Here is a 25,932-nt window from a genome sequence, read left to right as displayed (position 1 = left end):
AGAAGATGAATCCACGAGGATATCCATCCAGGACTTATGATTACTCTTATTAGAAGAAGAAAGATTCATTTCATTAAATATACATTCTGCAGCTAGCATTCATTGCTGAGCTAAAAGCTAACAATGATTATATTTGCCTCTGAAATGGAGTGAAGCAGAATTACATTGTTGCATACAATTTAAATACTCAAGTGTGTCAAACTATAGTACTCAGGTAAATGTAATCATCTTCTCTCCGCCACTGATAAGAACTGAGCCCACTCAGAGCTTACTGATAACACTTTTATTATCTTAAGTCATTTATCATTGTTTTGCACACAATACTGCATGTTAACACAACGGTAAGTCACGTGACCCAACACCTGTCCGCCATCTTTCTATCTTTGTTCAGCTCAACAAACACAAGTCTAGCACATTAATGTAATCACTACAAATAATACATCTGCAATCACAAACACTGGGTCTGTTGGGAATCAAATGGAAATCCAATTTGAATGCAAAATGCAGTTTCAGGAAATCGAAAGCTAGTTTTGAAAACAAACTTCAACAAAGGTTTTGGTTTGAGTTCAAATGACTACATTTGTTGAGTGAAACGTAACTTCGTGAACAGGTTGGTGGTTCTGAAGACGCCTTTTCTCTCCACGTCCAACTGGGAGGAAAGAGGGGATATTTGGAGGGGTAACTTAAGGATGTAACTTTGCTGAACCTGAGACAAAGACCTGGATAAATGGTGATAAATGTCAAATGTGATCCAGACCTTGGAGTGAATTACGATGGATCTGGGCTTTGATTAAGGTGCATCATGGACGCTTTGCCTGGGGAGTGTCAGCATGTCCTACCAGAAGGATACCAGGACCAGAACTTCCCTGGAGGACCACTAATTCCTAGCCTGGGTTTCTATAAGCGGAGATGGATGGTTAGCTCGTATAAAAGTCTAGAAACACTTAGGGCCAAATTGTCTTAATCCTAACAGACACCGGGGAATAAGGACGTCCGGACTGCCTCGTTGAGTCTCCTGTAAAAGCTTCCTAGATCTGAGTATGTGGCGGTGAACTAATGGATAGGATGTGAAATCTGATCCTGACTTAGGGTCTGTGCAAACTGCAGATATCTTTGAAGTACATGTCCTTTCCTAAAAATAGAAAACAAGGATTGGGAAAGTCTGTTTGCACCCACCAAAGGTCCAGATTGGATACGTCCAATGTAAAGCCAATAGAAAGTGAATCAGTTCTTCAGAGACGGAAAGAGATAAGGGCAGGTGTTGCTCCACAGTGACCGAAATATATTACCCTAATCTAAAAAAACTCTCCAAGTACACTCAGGTTGTGCTCTTAAATCTACTCACACATGTTTGCTTACATGTGAACATGCTCGAGAGTAGAACAGCCCCGTCAACGGGAACATTGTAAACATCATTATTACTCGTATTACTCACTACCAGGGAACAGAAACCACACGAGGAGCCCTGCATAGAGATTGCATGCAAAACAACAGCTCATGCATCTGCCCCGCCTTCAGAAAAGAACAGAAGAGGATGCAGACGTCTGTGAAGGCAGCTTGCTCTTTCTACTGGCAGAGATCCAAAATGCTTTACAACGTACGAACCTTACGAAATGTAGCAAAATGTCCACAAACTCTTAGAAAACCAAACCAGAAGGGGGGGGGGGGGGGTCATACATTCCTTCATTCACTGTTTCCCTGTTTACCTGTCATGCTGTCTGCAGGAAAGCAGCGTTAGGATTGGTCAGTGTTGTGTCTGTGTGGTTTTAACGTCCAGTAAAACACGCCTGAATGTTACGATCAGCTCGGACTCTGCAGGCCCCGCATGCACAACGGATGCTAAAGGTGCGACAGTTAGCATTTTTACACATGGAATATAAGTTAGACAGAGATGAGATGAAGCCTCCTTTATGTGTTCATGTAATGTGGGATAGTAAATAACTAAAGGTAGCAAACGTGTGAGCCTTCATGTCGCTGAAATCTGCACAACCAATAGGAAGCCTTGGCAGCTTTGTGACTACTTGAATATTTGTCCGTGAGCTAGCAGTCGCGGGTATGCTAACTGATAACATGCTAGCTATAGAGTAATTTGCAAGCTAGCATAAATACCTCAAAAGTCTAGCTCACTTGCTACGAGTTAGAAATGCAAAGTTAATCATGTTTGGCAGTTTATAGGCTACGCTTAAAGAGGAAGATGTTTTCCTTAAATTGCATTGTGCGACAAAGCTAATACGTTAGCTTCCTTGGTTGTTGCTCAGCACAAACATATTTGCTACGTCACTTTTTCCTACGCAAAAGCTCTGCATAGATATACGTGGCCATTGTCGACTGATTTTGATCTGTCTGATGTCATGACCGGCTTTCATTGTAAACATTATCACAATATAATAGAGAACCACAAACGTTAGCTACACTTCTTAAATATGGAATGCTACATATCTAGGTAATTACATAACAGGCTATTCATTGCTACTAATAAGAGTAAACCCTGATTTGAATGGTTATTAGAACTTGGACCAAGATGTTAGGGATGTTAAAAAGTTGGACATTAGCAATATAGGTTCCTTCAGCCTGATGTCAGCTCTAAGCTCTGCATGTACCATACTCAGGTCCACATTGAACGTGTCGTATTGATCATATTTCTAGACTCATGCGTCTGCGTTCAGGAACACTAGAGGAGGTTGAAACACACTATCCACGTATGTTGTGCATCCAAACACCCGGAGCTACAGTTTTATATGTTGGCCTACAAACTATTAGCATCAAGACGCCTATCATTGCATGTTGAGAAACTGCACCGAGTCAGGATTCGTCGCTGTCTTCGTTGAGACTGATGAGAATAACTCATTGGTCTTTGGATTGGTGTATCTCAGCTGTTATGGTGTGACCAGTGTATGCACCTTAAGATGTAACACCAGGTAATGAAGCATTTTCTATCTGGTTTGTGCCGTAAAGCAATCCAACAACTTCCAATACGTCCAATTGCCTCCCAATGTGAATGCAGCTGACACACCTGTTGCTCCAGTGATCACATTTAAAATGAGCCCCTCCTTCATGGTAAACACTGCATTTAGCACCTTTAACATCCGCATCGACAAAGAACAAAACACGGTGAACATTTTCTGAGTCCAGGAGAGGCTGCTCAGGGTCCGAACTGCCTGGAAGACTGGAACTGGCTGGGCACTTTGGGCTTGATGCCCTTGCTGTTGTAGTAATCCACCACCTGGTTGGGCACCTCCGCTAAAACGCTCTTAGCCAAAGCAGCTGGAGACGCCTGGGGAGGACACAGAAGGAAAACATCAAGTCATTGTTCATCAGAAAACAGCCCCATTCGTCTGCTTATCTGTATTAGTGTGTTGCATTGTTGGAGAAGCCTGTGACCTAAGATTTAACGATATAATTACTCTGTAGCTATTTTAGTTTGACAATAAAGAACCTTGAACCTTGAAAAAGACTAACATTCAAGGTTTCTTCACTTCGTTACATTTCATTTAGCTCAGGGGCGTCCAAACTACGGCCCGGGGGCCAAATGCGGCCCAAGGTCCATTTTGAATCGGCCCTCAGCGAATTCAAAAAGTATAATGGATTATGACCCAAATGAAACTGGAGCTTGTCTTATATTGTACTTCTTAAATATATCTGTATATACACATTAGTGTTTATGTGTTAGGAAGCCCAATGTACAATAAATTAAATCTAACAAATCTAAGTTGATAACAAAAAGAGCCCAATAACTTATTTACATAACAACCTGGATATATACCCTTCATATTTCTTCTTATGATAATCACTCTGAGGCTTCTGTTTCAAGGAATGAGCTGCTGACAAAATAAAGTAAACCCTCTGGAAAGCTGTGACGTAAGCTGTTTATTTTTCTGAAAGCATATTCAGTTATCAAGAATAATTGACCTACATTTGATTGATCTTGCTAACTTATAACTTAACTTATGACGCAATAAACCTCCCTTCTAGTAAGTGGCCCGGCCCTTTGAAGATTGTTCTGTATGTGGCCGTCGATGAAAAAAGTTTGGACACTCCTGATTTAGCTGATGCTTTCATACAAAGTAACTTAACATAAACCAAAACGATTTAAAAACCATTTTTTTTAAAGTGAAGATTTATTTGCTTCAAACAAGCTACTTCAATGTATTTGATTTAATGACCAAGGTATAAGCGAAACAGATGGGTCTTTAGTTTGCAGCGGAAGATGTGTAGACTTTCTGCCGTCCTGATACCAGCGGAAAGCTCGGTCCACAATTAACCTGTGAAGCCCGGAGCCTGTTTTTCAGGTCTCAGGCTCGAAAAGGACATTCCCAGAACAATTGTTTATATATTCATTTCTAAAAGGGGTAAATGAATAATCTTTTTGTTCAAAGCAATGATAAACCTGTGAGTTGGATGTAGAAAAGTCAGAATCAATATAGATGTTTTTATTTTAAAGTAAATTGAACATAGTAACAAAATGTAAATTATAGTTTCTATCCAAAAAAAAACTTTACTTACAGTGAAAACCACCGTTGAATGATGAGATAGTAGACAAACAGATTTGGGAATCCAAACTATAACATATAATAAGTACCCTGTATCAAGGTTGATGCAAAACAAGTGACATTTGACCTTTTTAGAGAGATTTAGAAACAAAACCCATCTCTGGGGTCATTTGGGTGCATTTCCCATTTCTCTGGAACCCATCGGTCGATGTTGGTGATTGACATCTCTTTTGAACCGTTAGAGCCAATAGCACAGACGGGAAGTTCCTAAAATCCATCTAAACATTACCGTTGAGGAGTGAGAGTGATGCGCACAAAGTTTGCCCAAAACTGAAGGCTCTGTTACACTCGAATGAAAAATACGTTTATTTCCATAAATGTTATGATGGATTATCTGTAATCATTTCAAAGTGACTCGGAGACATTGGATTAACCTTCAGCAGCGTTTATATGCGTTTTAAAGCCCTTGAACACTGTGGGCGGGGGCAATCGGGCTTCAGTGGTGAAGGAGCCAGGACAGCAAACAGCCTTGTGTTTTTTGGAAGTTGTGATGTCTGGAGAGGAAGGGATCTTCAGCTTGAGGTGCGATGAATAAAATACAGCAGGCAGTGATTTCCAACTTAATCAGGTGAGTTTCCGTCTTCTTACCAACATCACAAACTTAAATCATCACTTGTAACATATGGATTCATCTAACCAAGGACTTTTTCAAACTGCGATTGGAAGTAAATAAAACCACTTCTTCTCAGTGTGCACCTCCACCACTGTCTCTGTCTTTCTGCACACTGTCTCCCTCCCCCTTTGTGCTCTCAAACAGGACCCATCAGTCAACACTCTTCAGCTGGGCCGCAGCCATCTTCCCTGAAGCCCTGCTGATTGTGGGAGTTGTATAGACCCTCCAGAAAAACGCCATCCTGCGATCGCAGAACTTACCGCATAATCAGCAAAATGGCGCAGATTTTTAAAAGGCCACATAATCCCCTCATTGTTCCACAAAGTTGAGAAAAAAAAAAAGTTAATTCGTCTTGACGTGAAGTAGTGATGATGATGACGTGATGTCATCAGCTCGCGCATCACAGAAGGTAAACAACACCGTAGAGTGAACGTGTGGAGCTAACACAACGAGCATTTCTGCTAAAGACAGGGCAAAGCAGTACCCCGATGTCTTTCACGAAAGTCGGGAGAAACTATTCTGCACCCCGTGCAACTGTGTGTTGGAGCATAAGTCTTAGAGAAAGTCGAAGGTGACGACCCACTTTGATTCATTCAAACACTCGAAAATGCTTTCTGCTGCTGCGGACAAGAAAGCCAAACAACTCACATTCACGAGGCATCAACCTCCAAAACCCTTTAGAGGGCTACAAGAAACGAAGTGAGTAGCCTACAAGATTGAAGCTGCAGATAACGAACGAGTAAATGAAAACAGAATGAGGCGGAGAAGTGTGTGTGTGTGTGTGTGTGTGTGTGTGTGTGTGTGTGTGAGATTAAAATAGCCCCATTGCTTTTACAATAAATAAACATTGAATGTGTTTAATTGAATAGTAAAGGGGTTTAACGTTAGTGGCAGGTTGTGTGTGAGAGAGAATAAATAAGACAGCCCAATATTTAAAAAAAAATCTATTCTTTTTCGCAACTTTCCGCATATTTTGCAACCCGCGTTTTTCTGGAGGGTCTAGCTGTAGTCCATGTTGCATCCTCCGAGAGGGAATGTGCCTTTTTCTTTTGTATTCATCTATTCAATATCATTCATGAACATCATACGTTCTTTACACAACAAAGGCCAGGGGCAGACATACAAAGCAACAAGACATTAGATACAGTAAATAAAGAAAAAAGAAAAACAGGAAAGAAAAATACATTTTGATACTTCAGATTAAATACTATTAAAATATCTAATTAGTTTTGAGTATTTAATATTACTAATATCTTGTTTAAATGTGTGATAGAAATGTCAGCCCATTTCTTTTCATGGATATGAAATGTCCAAAAAATACAATTAGCTTCACAAAAAAGACCAAAACATTTGACATCATACCACAATATTCTACAATACACGCATTCATTCAAGAAATGGCCAATAGTTTCTTCTTGTAGATTAAAAAATGTACGAGAGGGAATGTACCTGCCCTCTATGATGCATCCTCTCGTGACATCACCAAGCGTACCTGGTCCGTCTCGCAGTCAGGGAGCAGCAAGCTGATTGGCTGATGCAGAGCAAAGTGCTGGAGCTTAGCTTTGACCATGTCTTGGATGTAAGAAGCACCAGATCCATTGACAGCTCAGCAGGCCAGCACCGGGGTCCTGAAGGGCATTCTTGTCATGATCTGTTTATCTTCGACCCCTTACCTCCCTGTTTGCATGGGTTCACATACTGGGGGGTGCTGTGGGAGAACGGCGAGGTTGAAGACACAAAGACGTCTCAGCCCATGTCCTCACCAGACGTGATTATCCCCATCAGCCTCTCTTTTTTATCCAACACCAAATGTACTCAGATGAGGGTTTCATGTCTAGCTGTCCAGCGTTCCCCCGCCTGTTTGACACCTCGCCTGATTACCTGTGAGAAGTTATTTTAGCATTGTTGTTGTTGTTGTTGTTGTTGTTGTGAGTCCTGCTTGTTTTTCCGACTTGATTAAAGCATTTTGGAGCCCGTGCTTCTGGCTCTGATGTCGTGCTTTTAGTGGTGTGAGTTGTTTGCAGTAATAATCAGCGTGATGGTGTTTGGCTGCAGCTCTCAGCTCTCTGGAGAGCTCTTAAAATGTTTCTGCTCTCAATATTCAGGGGAAGGTGATTCAAAATATGCTACATTAAAAATAAACATTTAAGAGTTTATTTCACTAACTTTGTCCATTAGTATAATTGTCCTAAAGTTATAACTCCGGTAGTTGTCATGACCTCTGTTTTGTTTTAATTCCTGTTTTTTTAATGTATTTCTCTTTGTGTCTTGTCTGGTTTAACTTCCTGTTCAGGTTGCGTTTGATACGCGGAGTGAGCAGGTAGGACCCAAACGCACATAATACTGATAACACCTTTATCTCAAGGGCTCTTATCGGAAATCACTTGGAAACACAAAACACTCCACGGTGAACTCATTCACAACAAAAGACGAACCAACACTGAACACAGGAAGAGACCAGACTAAATACAGGGAGGAGTAATCACGAGACGAGGAACAGCCGGGCAGGGGAGGAGAAACACAAGGGCAACAGGTGAACACAATCAGACAACCAGACACACCAGGGAAACTAACGACAGGAAAAGGACCAGACAATAACCCAGGAGGAAAACATGACAGGGAGAACAGCAAAACACCCAAACTTAGACATAGAAACGTGACCTGAGAATCGTGACAGTGTTGACTGGCGCCCTGTTTTTGTGTTAAACTCTTTTTGTGATTAAAAGCTTTCTTTTTGTTAAATATACCTGCCATCCTCATGTGTGTCCAACATCCTGCCAAAGTCCTGCCAGATGTTTCATGGTGATCTCTGTTAGTGACATATTTCACTCTGTTCACCAGTAGTGTCTCCAGCAAGTTTAATTTGTGCAGAAATACATTAACATCAGTGGCGGCTTGGAGGGAAGGGAAATGAAACTGTATCAAACATTGGCACAACAACATAAAACAGGGACTCACACCCTCAGAGAGATGCACATTAAAACACATGCCAATGCCTTGCAGATTTAATGGCGAAGACGATGAAACTTGGTTCTAATTCTACTTATAGGAGCGACAGCAGGCGTAGTTTTCTGGAGGCTAGCGGTCCGAGCTGCTCTCAAATGAAAACCTGTTGCTTTTGGGCCAAAGACAGAAACTCATTCAGCGCTGATTAAACCCAGCAGGGGAAATATATCCACTGCCTCTAAAACGAGTCCAAACTGTGGAGATTCATTTCCACTGTGGAGTCTCTAAACTTCAGACTTGTTAAAGACTGAATTCATGAGACAGAATATTTCCCACTTTAGATTGGCGGGCAGATTGCCACCCCGTCTCCGTTTTTCACGGGTAAAAACTCATTTCTTCAATAGCTTCCCACTCTCCTCTCGTCCTCCTCCACTTCCAATATGCTCTGATCCAGATTCACAACCCTCTCTCTGCTCCTCGCCGCTTCTTGCTTCACAGCTACAATATCTTCGGGTCACACTAAGTTATATATACACACTGTATAATGCTCCATCCCAGAGAAATGTCTCAAATTAACACGCCATCTGGTTCACATATTTAGAGGCTTTTAGCTCTCGGAAAACAGACGGCTAAATGTGTTTGTAATAATATCTTCATTTAAGCAGCAAACAAAGTGCTTTAGAGCAACTAACGACAGCATGACACCAACGAAGGCGAAGGAAAGTAATCATAATGTGAACAGGGCAAGAGGAAACCAATCAAGCTCCCGCAGCATTCATGTGAAGTTTTAAGAAAACATAGACAGAAAAACCTGGGTTCAACTAAATCTGGAAATAGTCTTTTTAAAGGGGCCCTATTCTACTTTGTATAGTGTTCCCTCTCCTGCAGTGTTCTATAGGTTTTAGTGCATGTTAATGGAGACACTACATACTGATATACACCTGAACATCAGCACGAGAGAACTCTTTAAAGTAGAGACACTACATACTGATATACACCTGAACATCAGCAGGAGAGAACTCTTTAAAGTAGAGACACTACATACTGATATACACCTGAACATCAGCAGGAGAGGACTCTTTAAAGTAGAGACACTACATACTGATATACACCTGAACATCAGCAGGAGAGAACTCTTTAAAGTAGAGACACTACATACTGATATACACCTGAACATCAGCAGGAGAGAACTCTTTAAAGTAGAGACACTACATACTGATATACACCTGAACATCAGCAGGAGAGGACTCTTTAAAGTAGAGACACTACATACTGATATACACCTGAACATCAGCAGGAGAGGACTCTTTAAAGTAGAGACACTACATACTGATATACACCTGAACATCAGCAGGAGAGGACTCTTTAAAGTAGAGACACTACATACTGATATACACCTGAACATCAGCAGGAGAGGACTCTTTAAAGTAGAGACACTACATACTGATATACACCTGAACCTCATCAGGAGAGGACTCTTTAAAGTAGAGACACTACATACTGATATACACCTGAACATCAGCAGGAGAGGACTCTTTAAAGTAGAGACACTACATACTGATATACACCAGAACATCAGCAGGAGAGGACTCTTTAAAGTAGAGACACTACATACTGATATACACCAGAACATCATCAGGAGAGGACTCTTTAAAGTAGAGACACTACATACTGATATACACCTGAACATCAGCAGGAAAGGACTCTTTAAAGTAGAGACACTACATACTGATATACACCTGAACATCAGCAGGAGAGGACTCTTTAAAGTAGAGACACTACATACTGATATACACCTGAACATCAGCAGGAGAGGACTCTTTAAAGTAGAGACACTACATACTGATATACACCTGAACATCAGCAGGAGAGGACTCTTTAAAGTAGAGACACTACATACTGATATACACCTGAACATCAGCAGGAAAGGACTCTTTAAAGTAGAGACACTACATACTGATATACACCTGAACATCAGCAGGAGAGGACTCTTTAAAGTAGAGACACTACATACTGATATACACCTGAACATCAGCAGGAGAGGACTCTTTAAAGTAGAGACACTACATACTGATATACACCTGAACATCAGCAGGAGAGGACTCTTTAAAGTAGAGACACTACATACTGATATACACCTGAGCATCAGCAGGAGAGGACTCTTTAAAGTAGAGACACTACATACTGATATACACCTGAACATCAGCAGGAGAGGACTCTTTAAAGTAGAGACACTACATACTGATATACACCTGAGCATCAGCAGGAGAGAATTCTGTAAAGTAGAGACCCTACATACTGATATACACCTGATCATCAGCAGGAGAGGACTCTTTAAAGTAGAGACACTACATACTGATATACACCTGAACATCAGCAGGAGAGGACTCTTTAAAGTAGAGACAATACATACTGATATACACCTGAACATCAGCAGGAGAGGACTCTTTAAAGTAGAGACACTACATACTGATATACACCTGAGCATCAGCAGGAGAGGACTCTTTAAAGTAGAGACACTACATACTGATATACACCTGAACATCAGCAGGAAAGGACTCTTTAAAGTAGAGACACTACATACTGATATACACCTGAACATCAGCAGGAGAGGACTCTTTAAAGTAGAGACACTACATACTGATATACACCTGAACATCAGCAGGAGAGGACTCTTTAAAGTAGAGACCCTACATACTGATATACACCTGAACATCAGCAGGAGAGGACTCTTTAAAGTAGAGACACTACATACTGATATACACCTGAACATCAGCAGGAGAGGACTCTTTAAAGTAGAGACACTACATACTGATATACACCTGAACATCAGCAGGACAGGACTCTTTAAAGTAGAGACACTACATACTGATATACACCAGAACATCAGCAGGAGAGGACTCTTTAAAGTAGAGACACTACATACTGATATACACCTGAACATCAGCAGGAGAGGACTCTTTAAAGTAGAGACACTACATACTGATATACACCTGAACATCAGCAGGAGAGGACTCTTTAAAGTAGAGACACTACATACTGATATACACCTGAACATCAGCAGGAGAGGACTCTTTAAAGTAGAGTCACTACATACTGATATACACCTGAAAATCAGCAGGAGAGGACTCTTTAAAGTAGAGACCCTACATACTGATATACACCTGAACATCAGCAGGAGAGGACTCTTTAAAGTAGAGATACTACATACTGATATACACCTGAACATCAGCAGGAGAGGACTCTTTAAAGTAGAGACACTACATACTGATATACACCTGAACATCAGCAGGAGAGGACTCTTTAAAGTAGAGACACTACATACTGATATACACCTGGACATCAGCAGGAGAGGACTCTTTAAAGTAGAGACACTACATACTGATATACACCTGGACATCAGCAGGAGAGGACTCTTTAAAGTAGAGACACTACATACTGATATACACCTGAACATCAGCAGGAGAGGACTCTTTAAAGTAGAGATACTACATACTGATATACACCTGAACATCAGCAGGAGAGGACTCTTTAAAGTAGAGACACTACATACTGATATACACCTGAACATCAGCAGGAGAGGACTCTTTAAAGTAGAGAGACTACATACTGATATACACCTGGACATCAGCAGGAGAGGACTCTTTAAAGTAGAGACACTACATACTGATATACACCTGGACATCAGCAGGAGAGGACTCTTTAAAGTAGAGACACTACATACTGATATACACCTGAACATCAGCAGGAGAGGACTCTTTAAAGTAGAGACACTACATACTGATATACACCTGAGTTTTCTCTCCCACACACTCCCCCCCCCACCCCCTCCACTTAAAGCATGGAGACATGTCACATTGTTTGTTCGCCTTCCTCCTTCCCCGCCCACCTGCCAGCCATCAAAGACCTCTTCCCTTTGAGAGTCTCTGCCGGACCTTTGAAGAGTTCATGGATTAACTCGCCAGCCAGCTCATACCTCGGGATTCCCTCTGCCAATCCCCTCCTGGATTACTCGCCACACTCCAGCCAGCAACACTTTTGCCAACCCTGCCTCATTTCTCTGAAAAATGCCTCCCTTACCCATCTGTCCTGTGTCTGTATTTCGGCTCAGACATGATACGTGATTCTCTTTTTGCTCTAAAATGTTGTGACCTAGACCATTTTCCAATAAGAGTTATAAAGTAATCTCTCTATATTTAAATTCTCATTAGTATTTTGTCTAACATCCGCTATTTTCCCAGATATAAAGTTCTGGTCAGATTTTGGGATGATTTGATTTTTTATTTTATGCTTTGGCTTAGTTTGCTGATCATACAGTTGAAACCGTTTCAACAAAAGCTGAATTTAACTTTGGGGAAAGGGAACATTTATTACTAAGGAAGTGGCAACTTAGCATATGATATAATAAAGGCATAACAGGGCATAGAAACTGAAATTAATATTGTTTCTTATTCTAGAGCCCACAAGGAACTTTGTAGATAGAAATTATAGAGGACCTAAGATCGCGCCTTGAGGAACTCCTCAGAAGGTAGACAAAGAAAATGAATCCTCTTTAGAGTAATGTACCTGAATCTGTTTACCACAGATTTTATTTGATTGTTTTTGAGTCCATGCAATAGACTCACGTGTTTGAAATTGCGGAATGGGACGAACTGGACGATGTCCCGGAGGACGGGCTCTCCTTTGGGCGATCGCAGAATCCCGTCGTCTCCGTCTAACATCTGCATGTCGCTGAAGTCGGCGCTCCCGATCCCGACGATGATGACGGACATGGGGAGGTGCGAGGCCTGGACGATGGCCTCCCTCGTGTCGGCCATGTCGGTGATGACTCCGTCCGTCAAGATCAGCAGGATGAAGTATTGCTGCGAGACGGAGAATATACGAACAATCAAAATTCTTTGGTAAACTGATTCATTGATTCATGATGTACCTCGACAACAGTGTTTCTCAAAGTGTGGCCCACTGGTGGTCCGTGAGAGACCCCTAGTAGCCCGTGAGTATATTGGTAAAAATGTCACATTTGAAATAAATACATTATAAATTCAAAGTGTTTCTCAAATTGTTGAAAAATGACTATTATGGGTGGAAACAGAGACACGCGGTCCATGAGTGCGTAAACAATGCTACATAAATGGAACAGTGTAAATAATGAACTTGGGTTTAATGTTGAACTCATGTTAAACTTGGGCCCAACCATAGCGTTACTGTATTTTATTTTGAACATAGGTTGGTGTCGTTCTACATGTGGTGCATTTAGCATTTCTCTCAGTAGCCAAAGAACTGCGAGTCTGTTGGCTCGGACATAAACTCCGTTATAAATTAGGTGTAAAACCTGTGAGCATTTTAAATCTCATTTGAACGAGATGCTTGTAGAATCTGTAGTTGTATTTGTATTGTTGATTTGTGTGAACGAGGCGATATAGAGAAGGTTAAGATGTCATGATTAGGCTGTAATGTGTTATAAACTGTTGGAGTGGTAAGCAGGCCTTTTGTTTCGGGATATTTGGGGAGTTAGGTGGTCCGTGAGTGCTTTTTTATTGGTCAAGTGGTCCTTGGTGTGAAAAAGTTTGAGAAACACTGCTTTAGAAAGAGCAATTATAATATATACGTTCATGGTTTCATTTTAAAGCTGTATGTCAGAAATGAACTAAAAGTGTTTTGTGTTGCCTTAAAATTCAAGTCAGTGCTCAAAGTGTCAAGACAAGGGAAGCAAACCTGACATGAAACTAATCCAGCCAAAGAAAGCCCAAAGAGAAACAGGTTTCCTTTTCTTTAATCTTAGACACTTCTGTTATCTGCACAACGTCAGTGGTGTTCATTAGCATCAGTGTGACATTGGCAGTCTGACAACTCTGTCTCAAACTGAAGAGCAGAGTTGGTGCAGTCGTCTTGTAATGTTCAAGAACTGTCTCTTCCTTTCTCACTTTTCCTAATTATTGTTCAAAACCATTTAAACTAACACACAAATAGGTAGTTCTTGAAAGTTTGCTTCGACTGAGTAACCAGACATATCTGCACAAAGATATGTCACATTTCAGAGTTTAGGATTTGGGTTAAATAACTATAAAAAGGGCAAAGTTAAACACTCCATAGCAACGTTGATGTCATGCTTAGCAGCAGTGTGTTATTGATTAATAAACACCTCTGAAATGTCCAAATTGACCAATGAGAATTGAGTGTTCAATAAGCCGTGTAATAGTCTAAGTTAATATGTTAGAATGTATTTGTTATATGTATAAATATGAGCCCTGAAAAAGATTTTCATTGTCAACTACAATCGAATATTTCTCGTATCTACAAATTCAATTAATAATGTCCCAATTAAGCACTTATTGTTTTTGAATATGTCCCTGTATCTGTTTAAATTCTGTGAACATTCTGTAAACTTTGGGTTAATTAAGCACAGAATTACGTTTTTTTGACAAATAAGTCAACGTTTAGGTTACAAAAACTATTTGACTCTTAGGTTGGGAAGTTATTTGATGTTAGAAAACTCTCACTGGTCACCGGCTTGATCTTCAATATCAGGATCCATGTATTTATTATCCTTGCAAGAATGGAAGTAGTCATCACACACAGAGGCTGCATGGGACAAAAGAGTTCCTTTAGTAGAGTCCTTGATATGCTGATTTACAAGAGAGGGAGTTACAGTCAACAAGATGGAGGAATACCGGTTCAAAGCAGTATTCTGACATTAGTTCAGATTAGCTAAGGCCTGCGTAAGCAATACACATGACAGTCATATGTCTATCTCTCTAGATTCTGTGTCCTCTGCCAATCGTAGGAACATAGCGATCATAACTTTAACACAGCGTCTCATGAGCGTCATCCATGTAGTCATACATCCGGATATAGAAGGAACATTCAGTATTCTCCCAACATTAGCAAATTAACAGCGGTCTGATGAGTGTGGTGTTTCCTGACTCACTCACCATGGCCTCTTTGGTGTGCACTTCCTGCGAGGCGGTGTTGGCGACCTTCTGGATGATGGGGGCGATGTTGGTGGGGCCGTAGAGCTGCAGCTTGGGGAGGCAGGCCTGGTAGGCCTCCACCACGCCCTGGATCCCTGGCAGAGAACATCAAGAATGAATAAACCCATCGGACATCCAAGATATCCTTTGAAAATGTACTGTATCCTAAACTCAGCCACAGAGGAGGTGATGTTTTTATGATTTTGAAATGCCATTTTTCATAACATGTTTCTTAATGTCTTTCATTTTTGTAAAGCACTTTAAATTGCCTTGTGTTGAAAGGTGCTGTATAAATAAACTTGCCTTGCCTAACCCTAACCCCAGGATAACAATACAAAATCCTGGGCCTATTTTCATGCACTAGAGGAAAAGGCGTAGCATTGACCAAGGATAACCCACTTCATTTCGGGGTCAGACACATCCATTGTTGTTCGATTTATTCAACTTTCTGAGATATCAGGGCATCGGAAAATCAGAAAAAATAACTTTCCTACTGAGAAAAGTCCCTTTAAGATCTCCTCAACAACAGATATCTACATGTTCAACACATCTTCATCCATGTTGTTTCTACATTATGACTTAAAGCTCATGAACACACCAAAGTCAAAGTAGAACGACTTCTTAACTTGGAAAGATGGTCCATTCGAGGAGCCCCTGAATGCACCATCGGCCTTGGTGGAGGTCTTTTTAGTTCGACATGTTCCTGAACATTAAACCCTTTTTGAGCTGAGGAAAATGTTCCCAACATATCCTTCACAAGCATCCAGCAGAGAAACATCCTGTCAAGTTCACCCCTCTCTAGGGACCAATATAGAGATATCCCAGCATGCCCCGTGGCAGGTCTGAAGGTGTGTGAAGGTCAATGATAACACCATCTCCTTCAGACCGACACACACACACACACACACACACACACACACACCTAATTAAAAGTGTGTGTGTGTGTGTGAGTGTCTGTCTGTCTGTCTGTCTGTCTGTCTGTCTGTCTGTCTGTCTGTCTGTCTGTCTGTCTGTCTGTCTGTCTGTCTGTCTGTCTGTCTGTCTGTCTGTCTGTCTGTCTGTCTGTCTGTCTGTCTGTCTGTCTGTCTGTCTGTCTGTCTGTCTGTCTGTCTGTCTGTCTGTCTGTCTGTCCGTCCGTCCGTCCGTCCGTCCGTCCGTCCGTCCGTCCGTCCGTCTGTCTGTCTGTCTGTCTGTCTGTCTGTCTGTCTGTCTGTCTGTGTCTGTGTGTGTGTGTGTGTGTGTGTGTGTGTGTGTGACCTTTACAGTCCCAACAATGTGAGAAACAACACGGAGGAAACTAATTGCCATGAGTTTTATGTGAGACTGAAACCAGGCTAGGCTAGCAGTCTCCCCATGCTAAGCTATGCTAAGCTAGGCTAAACATGTTGTGAAATGTCCAAATTGACCAATCAGAATTGAGTATTGAACTAAGCCGAGTAATAATCTAAGTTAATATTTAGTTTCCAGTGCACTCAGATGTAACCCCCTCCCCCCCCACACTTCCTCTCCAGATATGAGTCCAGTCTGAAGGGACCTTCATGGTAACGAGTGCAGACCCTCCTGAACTGTAATCTGATCCTCGTCCTCACATCAGAGCGTTTCCTCCACTGTCTAATATTTGAGTGCAGGAAATCAGAGCGCCTACCTGCACACTCTGGGTTCTCCTCGTTAAAATTCACCGCAAAGTCGTGGGAGACCTGGAGGGGAAGAGGGCGAGGAGGGGAGTAGGGAGGGGGGGGGGGAGAAACAGGCAGACTGTTTGATGCCCTCAACAGAAACACAGAGAGATCTTCAATAAAACAGCACTCTCCCCCTCACCTCCGTCTCTTTCAGTTTCTCTTCAGCCTGACGTCTAATCAGAGCAGCCGTCCTCCCTTTTTCTTATTAAAGCAACCAATCAGAGTCACAGGACAGCTGCCCCCCCCCCCCACCTCCCCTTTCTCTATCTTTCTCTATCGTTATTCTTGGATACTAAGTTATTTATTTGCTATATTAAGCCATTCAGTCAGCATTCTAAGATATGGTAATTATCATCAGATATTCACGCCTTATTTGTAGATATTTTCTAATTATTATAAGATAATAAATCATTGTTTTTTAGATATTCAGTCATTATTTAGTGATACTACCTCATGCCTGTGAGATATGGAGTCACTTTGTTGAGATGTTGGTTGTTATTGTGAGATATTAAGTCAGTTTATGAGATATACTAACTCAGAACTGAGAAATAAGTAATTCTAAAGAGATATTTAATCATTATTCTTAGTGATTGTTTTGTGATATCAAGTTGGTATTTGGAAATACTTAGTTAGGATTCATTCATTTGAAAGATCAGTCAGCCTCCATATTTATAGATTTTTGAGCTAATAAGCCATTATTTTGAGTTATCAAGTAATCAAGTTATACATTTAAACATATGTTGCAAACTGACCCCCCCCCCGCCCTGCAGACATAGAGCATGCTGGGAGCCGAGCAGTTAAATTACCTTGTAGTCAGGAGGGATCTGAGCTCCGAAGCCAAACGCCGGGAACATCTTATCACTGAGAGGAGGAGGGAGAGGAGGGAGAGGAGGAGGAGGGAGAGGAGGGAGAGGAGGAGGAGGAGGAGGAGGAGGAGGAACTGTGAGAAGTCTGATTCAGGAGGAGGAAGGTGATTGGCTGTCAGCGGGAGTTAACGAGCTCATTCACACCGACGCCTCGTTAACACAAAGCTCAGAGGTCTCTTCTGATTGGACAGAATCACACACTTTTCTGAAGAACAAATGGTCAACTTAAAGGTCACCTATCGTGCTATTTGTAGACAATAGCATAGGTCTCAGATATAAAATACCAAAACAGATCACCCATTCCAGCCATGCACTCCACAGAAGGCCGAACTCAGCAAAAGAATCTTGAGAGTAAGTAATTATTTGCTTCCTTTGGGCATCTTTTAGGAGGGAGTGGCTGTCCTGATCCCATTTATTGTGTCCTGATTTATTAGCTAGTTTATAGGTGTTTCTTCACTTGGCTTTTTATTTGTGTCCTGGTTTGGATTGTGTAATAATTAAGCTTCTTAGACTGTAAGCGACATGGCTCTATGAAAGGTGCTGTGTTGTTATTAATAATAATATATTTGTTTTATCTTACAGGTGATCGTCAAAGACATGAGGCCTTTGTCTCTCGTTGAGGGTGAAGCCTTCATAGATATGGTTGAATATGCCTGCCCAGGCTTCAAATGTCCCTCCAGGTGGGGGTTTGCCAAGCAGCTGGAGAAAGCATACCAACGTGTTCTTGACGATCTGAAGGGAAGCTGAAAGAAGAGGTCCTCAAAGATAACGCTCACCACCGATGCCTGGACAAGTGTTGCCACGGAGGCATACCTTGGAGTGACTTGCCACTACATTAATGACAACTGGGAGATGGTCTCATTTGTTCTTTGCACAAAGCCCCTGGAGGACAGACACACTGGTGACAACATCGCTCTCTGGATTGAGGAGGTCGCTGAGAAGTTTGACTTTTCTCTCCATGATGATGTCCAGGCAATTGTCCCCGATAAAGCAGCGAACGTTGTGAAAGCCCTTAGAATCCTTGAGGAGAAGCATGGTGTTGCCTCACTTCGATGTGCTGGCCCTAGCACCCAGTTGATTGTCAACCATGCACTGAAAGAGCCCCGAATCAACAAGGCACTTGGGGCAGCAAGGAGCCTCGTCACATACTTCCACAGCAGCGAGGTCGCCACCCTGAAGCTGAAACTCAAACAAGAGCTGTTCCATCCGATGTACCCATCGGATGGAACAGCTCTTTTTACATGATCAAAGGCCTCCTTGAGCGGCGGTGGCCTGTAACCGCAACCCTCTCAGACCCAGAGGTCACCAAGGCAGCAAAACACTACCTGGATATGAGAGCTGACCAATAGAGCATCCTGGGGGACCTACATCAAGCACTTGAGTCCTTCGAGTAAGCCACCGTCTTCCTGAGTGTAGAGGCGTATGTCACGCTCTCTGTCCTGCCTCCGCTGGTGAAAGGCCTTCAGAAGTCCACGCAGAAAGCCTTTGAGTCTGCTCCAATTGTCACCTTCCAAACTGCAGCCGCAGCAGAGATTGCTTCAAGGTTAGTTTAAATATTCAGCTCTTCAAATCTCTTATAGTGAACTAACTGAATATTTGAATGAAACTTTCCCAGTTAGCATCAATGTTTCCCATTGTGATTCTATCATGTGGAGCTCTGGATGTTATCTTTCTCTTGAAGCACCTTGGATTTCTTTGATTTAAAGTGTGCACATTAAATCCCTTATTTTTCAGATGGAGGGTTGAGACTACTTATGACGAGGACGGGAAGAATGTGTGCATCTTCGCCGCGGCCCTTGATCCGAGATTCCGAAAAGTCAAGTTCCTGTCCACAGACGACATCCTGAAGGTGAAAATCAAACTCCAGACCCTTGCACTTGATGCCAGACGAGTAGGAGTGAGGGAAGAGCCTGACTCCCCCAGTGGCCTGCTAGATCACTCAGGAGGACAGAAGCCAAAGTCTGTCCTGGACACATTGCTTGGGTCAGATGAGGAGGAGGAGATGACGACCCAGCCCATGAGCAGAGGGAAGACGCTGTCAGGAATGAGGTGCTTCTGTACTTTGGAGGGAAAGCCATTCCAAAGGACAAAAACCCACTCCAATGGTGGAAAGAAAATGAAACAAAGTTCCCCTCCCTGGCTGTTCTGCAACGTCCACACCTTCTGAACGTCTGTTCTCAGCAGCAGGGAACATTGTGAGCAAAAAGAGAGCAAGCCTCCCCAAAGAACACGTGGACATGCTCACATTCCTCCACAGTCATTCAAAGTAGGAGGAGTAGAGTTGTGAGGGAGGAGAGAAGGAGGGAAGTGGCCAGTACTTATATTGCAGTAATTGCACACTCTTCATTAGCATGCAAGCTGCCAGAATAGTAGTTAAGAGAGTCAGTTTCATTGTGCATCAGGTTCTGTGTTGGGACTCTTCTATCGTGTTAAACACTCAGGAATGTCTTTACTGTGCACTACCTTTTTTATCTTTTGTAATTTTGTACAGAAGAGATTTTTTGTTGGACTGTCAGAGTAAACAGGCTGGCCTTTTTATTTTGTATAATTGTATTCTATATTTCTTATTTCGCTGTGCAATAAAAAAAAAAACTATATTATTAAGAGTTTTTTGGTATTAATTTGAGATACATTATGTTTTTTATTTATCGAACAACAGAAAAATCATCGTTAGACTAGTCGACTAATCGATAAAATAATCGCCCGATTAATCGTTTTCCCCAGCACTAGTTAGCATGCTAATGTAAACACAGAACCATATCACTTCCAGAACACGTCTCATTGTTTCTGACAGCAACCTTTCTGATTGGCCCGTGGGGGTAAAGCCCGCCCACATTTCAGTAATGTGGTCATGACGCAGCAAATCTGGATCAGCTCCGTTGTTCCCCCGTTTTTAGAGATGTGGGTACGGAGGAGAAGAGAGAGGGGTTTATTTCTGACACTTTGAGAGTCTCCTGACACACGGGACACACACCTGGGACACACCGGGACACACACGGGTGACACACCGGGGACACATGGTGATGTAGAGAAGACATCACTATGTGAGTCTCCCGACACACGGGACACACACCTGGGACACACCGGGACACACACCTGGGACACACCGGGACACACACGGGACACACACCGGGGACACACCGGGGACACATGGTGATGTAGAGAAGACATCACTATGTGAGTCTCCTGACACACGAGGGAAACACGGGGGACACACGGGGGACACACCGGGGACACACGGGGACACATGGTGATGTAGAGAAGACATCACTATGTGAGTCTCCTGACACACGGGGACACATGGTGATGTAGAGAAGACATCACTATGTGAGTCTCCTGACACACGGGGACACATGGTGATGTAGAGAAGACATCACTATGTGAGTCTCCTGACACACGGGGACACATGGTGATGTAGAGAAGACATCACTATGTGAGTCTCCTGACACACGGGGACACATGGTGATGTAGAGAAGACATCACGATGTGAGTCTCCTGACACACGGGGACACATGGTGATGTAGAAAACATAAAAAAAAGTGACTTTTGCATGATAGGAGACCTTTGAATATAAAGCGTTAGCAGAAACAGTGATATTCCGGCTACCTGTCGTAGTCCTGGCAGATCTCGCCCACGGCCACCAGCGCCTTCAGGTACTCGTTCGGCTGGAAGGGGTGGATGTAGTGGAGCGAGCAGCTGTTCCTCGGGTCTCCGTTAGACGCCGTGAAGTCGATGGCCACCTGCAGACACGGGCGGCCAATCAGAGAGCAGCATTAGCAATGCTAGCCATTAGCCTTGTGCAGTTTCCTCACAAGTGGAAGTTCTGTAATCCAGCACTGTGCAGAGTTTACTTTGTGCTCTAAGTCCACTAACCTGCTCTAAGCATGTGACCTGCTCTATCGAAATCAGTCGCATTGACCCGAAGACACATTTTGAGTTGTATACACTGCTGGAAAGAGGAGATTCCTAGCTTTCTAATGATATCAGGATTGTTGTTGTACTCCAAATATCAAGCGAAATATGTCACATTATATAATGACTGTCACCGAGTCATCATTTTGAGAAAAAGGCCTTCAAAGTGTCCTCTTCTCTGGAATCCATCGATCTGATTGGTTATTAGCAAATGATCAAAATACTACGGAGGGAAGATATTTTCGTTTGAATCACTGGTCTGGGGGAAGCTCGCGAGTGTGTGTGTGTGTGTATACGTGTGTAATTTTGCGTTTGTGTGTATTGCGTTTCTTTCCCGGGGAAAACCCTCACGAGAAACCCCGGCTGTTGTTCTGCCTGCTGTGACGTTACATTACTCCGTTCTCCGCTTGTAATTATGCCGAAGCTTCAAAGTTGTATTTATTATCTGAATTTGCTGAAACAAGTTTAATATTCTGAAAGCCAAGACTCTGTTTAATTGAAATCAGATGAAAACAAACTGTAACGGACCCTGCCGTGTTATTTATGATTACTCTACACTTTCATTCATAATGTTAGCCGGAGGGAGGGGGGGCGGAAGAGCAGATTGCCTGTCATCTTCCCTTTACAAGCTTAAAGAATGTATTTATCGTGTGACTTTGGAAATAAAAGTTTCATATTCTGAAAGCCAAGACTTTGTTTGTTTAAAATCAAACGAAACACCCGAACCCCGAAAAAATAGTTTTTACGCAAATCCACGTTTATTTTGAAATGAGCCGTTGCGACTTCTGACTGATTTCAATAGAGCGGGTCACATATTAGCATTTAGCTCAAAGTAGCACTATGTCAAACTATGTAAACAATCAAATATGTAAGTAGCCTAAAGCATTAATAAAGCATATTATGCATTAGTTTGTTTGTTTTGCTAAACATTCTTTTGTTAAATTGCTTAATTTGTCCTTAAATTTGTTGTGATATTTTTATCAAAAACATGCTATCCATTGACCTTGTTGAGTTTCCTCACATGTGGAAGTCCGCTAACCATTAGCATATTAGCATTTAGCTCAAAGCAGCGCTATGTCAAACTATGTAAACAAAAGAATATTATCAGGATCCGGGAATGTTAGGACTCAAATGCAGTTAAAAAGGGAAGCGGGTTTCAAAACAAAAGCGAGCTTTATTTAAAAAAAGCTGTTGGCATGAAAAAACAAGACAAAAACCGTGAATCAAAAACAGGTAGCATGAGGTAAGTGACTAACATGGAGAGTGAGAAAATACAACGAACCGACATGGAGCACAGACTAAATACACAGAAGGGTAATCACAGGACAAGACACAGCTGGGCAGGGGAGGCAGAAACACAAGGGCAACAGGTGAACACAATCAGACAATCAGACAATCAGACACAGGAGGGCAAACACAGGAAGGAAGACCAGACACAGGGAGGACAGACATTCAACATAAACCCAAAACTGAATACACAAGACTCAAATCATGACAAATATGTATGTATGTAGCCCAAAGCATTAACAAAGCATCTTATACATGAGATTAGAAATATTGTTCTCCCTACATTTTTTGTGATATGTTTAGAGTTTTTTGTTCTTGTAATTTCTGACATTTTCTCTCAACCTTTTGAAAAATGTCAGATTCTTTTTTTCCTCAATTATTGATTTGTTATGATCCTCCTAAGCCTTTACATGTAAAGCATGATCTCTCCTCAACAGATTCTTATTTGTCAGTTTTTTATGATATTTTTACACATTTGGTTTGAAACGGCTGCAACGATCTTATTTTTTGCTTCTGTATTTCTTCTGTGTTTTTGATCAGGTGATAATTGAACTTTTCTTCACCATTTCTTCACTTGTTCCACTTTCTACCACCAGAGACGGTGACACATTTAACATGCTAAACATTATCCACTCGATTTCTATTTATGATATTTTAAGGTTTTTCTTTTTTTTGAGTAGGATTTTTGTCAAATCTCCGTTGTTTGCACTCAAACGTTTTTGCAATTTTTCAATTTTATTTTTCATTGGATTTGTGCAAAATAAGAAGAAAACACATCTGAAAAAACGCTGCAGTTGTGAGCATACGTTGGAGCAGCTGTTTGTACTGTCTCATCACTTAGTACATGCATGTACAAATAAATGTTTCATAAAGGAAAACTCTTCTGGTATATTCTGAATTATAGATCGTGCATTTATCATTTATTTCCTCGGTCCTGAAATAAAGTCAGCAGGTTCTCCGGGGGAAATGAAGAGTGACTGAAACGAAACGCCGTGCAGACTGAGCGTCCTCCGGAGACCACGGGAAGTTACAAACAGCTGATTTGAAGCTACAGAAGAAACACTTCCTCTCTGTTTCTGTGGATTTATGACTGAACAGGAGCTTCTTCCAGTGTTGAAACGCTGTTAGTCAATAAAGCTTTATGACATCACTATGTAACACTCGCACCCCTATTGGCTAGCGCTCCTCCAACACATTGTACGTGACTACATTTCCTGCCAACAATAGTTTGCAGAACGTTCAGACTGCTGTACTGGTTGAACTGGCGAGAGGGTGCCGGGGGTAACCGGGACACTGGGAGGCTGCTGCCATGGTTACCGTCTCCATGGCAACATCAGAAATGATTTCAGAGAACATGGGAATGTGTGTGTGTGCATGTCTGTATGTCTGTGTCTGTGTGTGTGTGTGTGTGTGTGTGTGTGTGTGTGTGTGTGTGTGTGTGTGTGTGTGTGTGTGTGTGTGTGTGTGTGTGTGTGTGCGTGCGTGCGTGCGTGCGTGTGTGTGTGTGTGTGTGCATGTCTGTATGTGTGTGTGTGTGTGTGTGTGTGTGTGTGTGTGTGTGTGTGTGTGTGTGTTTGTGTGTGTGTGCATGTCTGTATGTGTGTGTGTGTGTGTGTGTGCATGTCTGTATGTGTGTGTGTGTGTGTGTGTGTGTTTGTGTGTGTGTGCATGTCTGTATGTGTGTGTGTGTGTGTGTGTGTGTGTGTGTGTGTGTGTGTGTGCGTGTCTGTATGTGTCTGTATGTGTGTGTGTGTGTGTGTGTGTGTGTGTGTGTGTGTGTGTGTGTGTGTGTGTGTGTGTGTGTGCTCACTGTAAACTGGATCTGACAGCCTCCCATGATGTAATCCAGGAAGGAGTGCATCTTGATGATCTGCAGACAGAAAGAAACAGACGTGAAGATTAATGTTTCATATTTTAAAAGTTTAAATCACATCAAATTGAGCATCAGCTGACTCGTTCATACTTCTAGATTCAATACACAGGGGTGCAGGGATGGCGTGTTTAACTGTTGGACCCTGAAGGCAGCATCTCCCTGGTCCAATGGGATTCCTCCGTGTGTTTTTGGGTTATCCCCGTCTTCAGACTATAGCTTCTAACCAAACGAACTTAGGAGTAATGGACTATTTTTATTCTATTCATGTTCTGGTTCATATGAGTCGTGATTGGTCAACCTCTTATGCTGTGTTCACGCCGGACGCGATGCGAATATTCAATCGCTCAAGTTTCACCGCGGCTTGCAGTTTGTTTTATCGCGTCATTCCAAACAAACATACCGTTGACAGCCACAACGATCATCTCTTCCATCTTTTCAACTGATCAACATCAGCACGCCAGAGGGACGTCCCAGAGCTGATTGGCTTCCGCGAGAACACGTCACGTGAATTTGACGCTCGAGTTGAAAAATTTGAACTCTCGCGTTTGACGCGGCACCGTTCAATTGCCTCAATCGCCGTCGGAGCGAATTTGCGTCTGTCCGCGTCTCTGCATTGACTTTACATGTAATCGCGCCGCCCCCAAACATCGCATCGCGTCCAGTGTGAACGCAGCATTAGAGATGTCCCGCCCCCTTAGCCTATCAAGTACAATGTGTTTGAGCGCTAGCCAATAGGAGCGTGAGTGTTGCGTAGTGATGTCACTATAAGAGATAAAATAAGATGTACTTTATTAATCCCAATTTGGGCATTTCTTTTGTTGCAACAACGTAAAACAAATCAAGGCATTCCACATAATAACACATTACAAGAGAAGAAATAAACAATTCTAAAATATAAACATCTCAAAATAGAAATAGAAATAAAACAGCAAGTACAAGTCAAATGAATGAGTTTCAGGCAGGAGGAAGTGTGTGAGAGAGAAACTCCCTCTGCAGACCATTGACATGCACCAACACCTACAGAACACTACAGGAGAGGGAGCACCACAGGAAGCAGAACACGTCCTCTAGTTGAAGGGAGTTATGATGTGGAGGTTTCCTGTCCATTGAACACATCACACAACAACATCGAGCTGAAACAAACAGCAACGACTCCAGCTACTTCTCCAGTGGATCATGTGATCATTTCTAAGTGCATCCTCTGTATAGATGTTAGATTCAGTCGCTGTGCCGTA

General features: G+C 42.2%; 1 protein-coding gene across 2 annotated transcripts in view; it reads right to left on the bottom strand.

The window, feature by feature from the left end:
* Nucleotides 1-268: 268 nt before the first annotated feature.
* The window catches only part of LOC307027184 (copine-4-like), a 79,618-nt gene continuing 53,954 nt past the window's right edge, over nucleotides 269-25,932 (bottom strand). For both annotated transcript variants that reach the window (XM_079695385.1, XM_079695386.1), the window contains 7 exons: nucleotides 24,635-24,694; nucleotides 21,232-21,365; nucleotides 17,566-17,620; nucleotides 16,726-16,777; nucleotides 15,042-15,175; nucleotides 12,735-12,971; nucleotides 269-3,274 (listed from right to left, as the gene is read on the bottom strand). In XM_079695385.1, coding sequence (XP_079551511.1) covers nucleotides 3,143-3,274; nucleotides 12,735-12,971; nucleotides 15,042-15,175; nucleotides 16,726-16,777; nucleotides 17,566-17,620; nucleotides 21,232-21,365; nucleotides 24,635-24,694 — 804 coding nt within the window. In that variant the 3' untranslated portion in view covers nucleotides 269-3,142. The remainder of the gene's footprint in view (nucleotides 3,275-12,734; nucleotides 12,972-15,041; nucleotides 15,176-16,725; nucleotides 16,778-17,565; nucleotides 17,621-21,231; nucleotides 21,366-24,634; nucleotides 24,695-25,932) is intronic.

The sequence above is a fragment of the Notothenia rossii genome, assembly GCF_949606895.1.
Source record: "Notothenia rossii genome assembly, contig: scaffold_182, whole genome shotgun sequence".
Lineage (NCBI taxonomy): Eukaryota > Metazoa > Chordata > Actinopteri > Perciformes > Nototheniidae > Notothenia > Notothenia rossii.
This window is presented reverse-complemented; position numbering and strand designations above follow the sequence as displayed.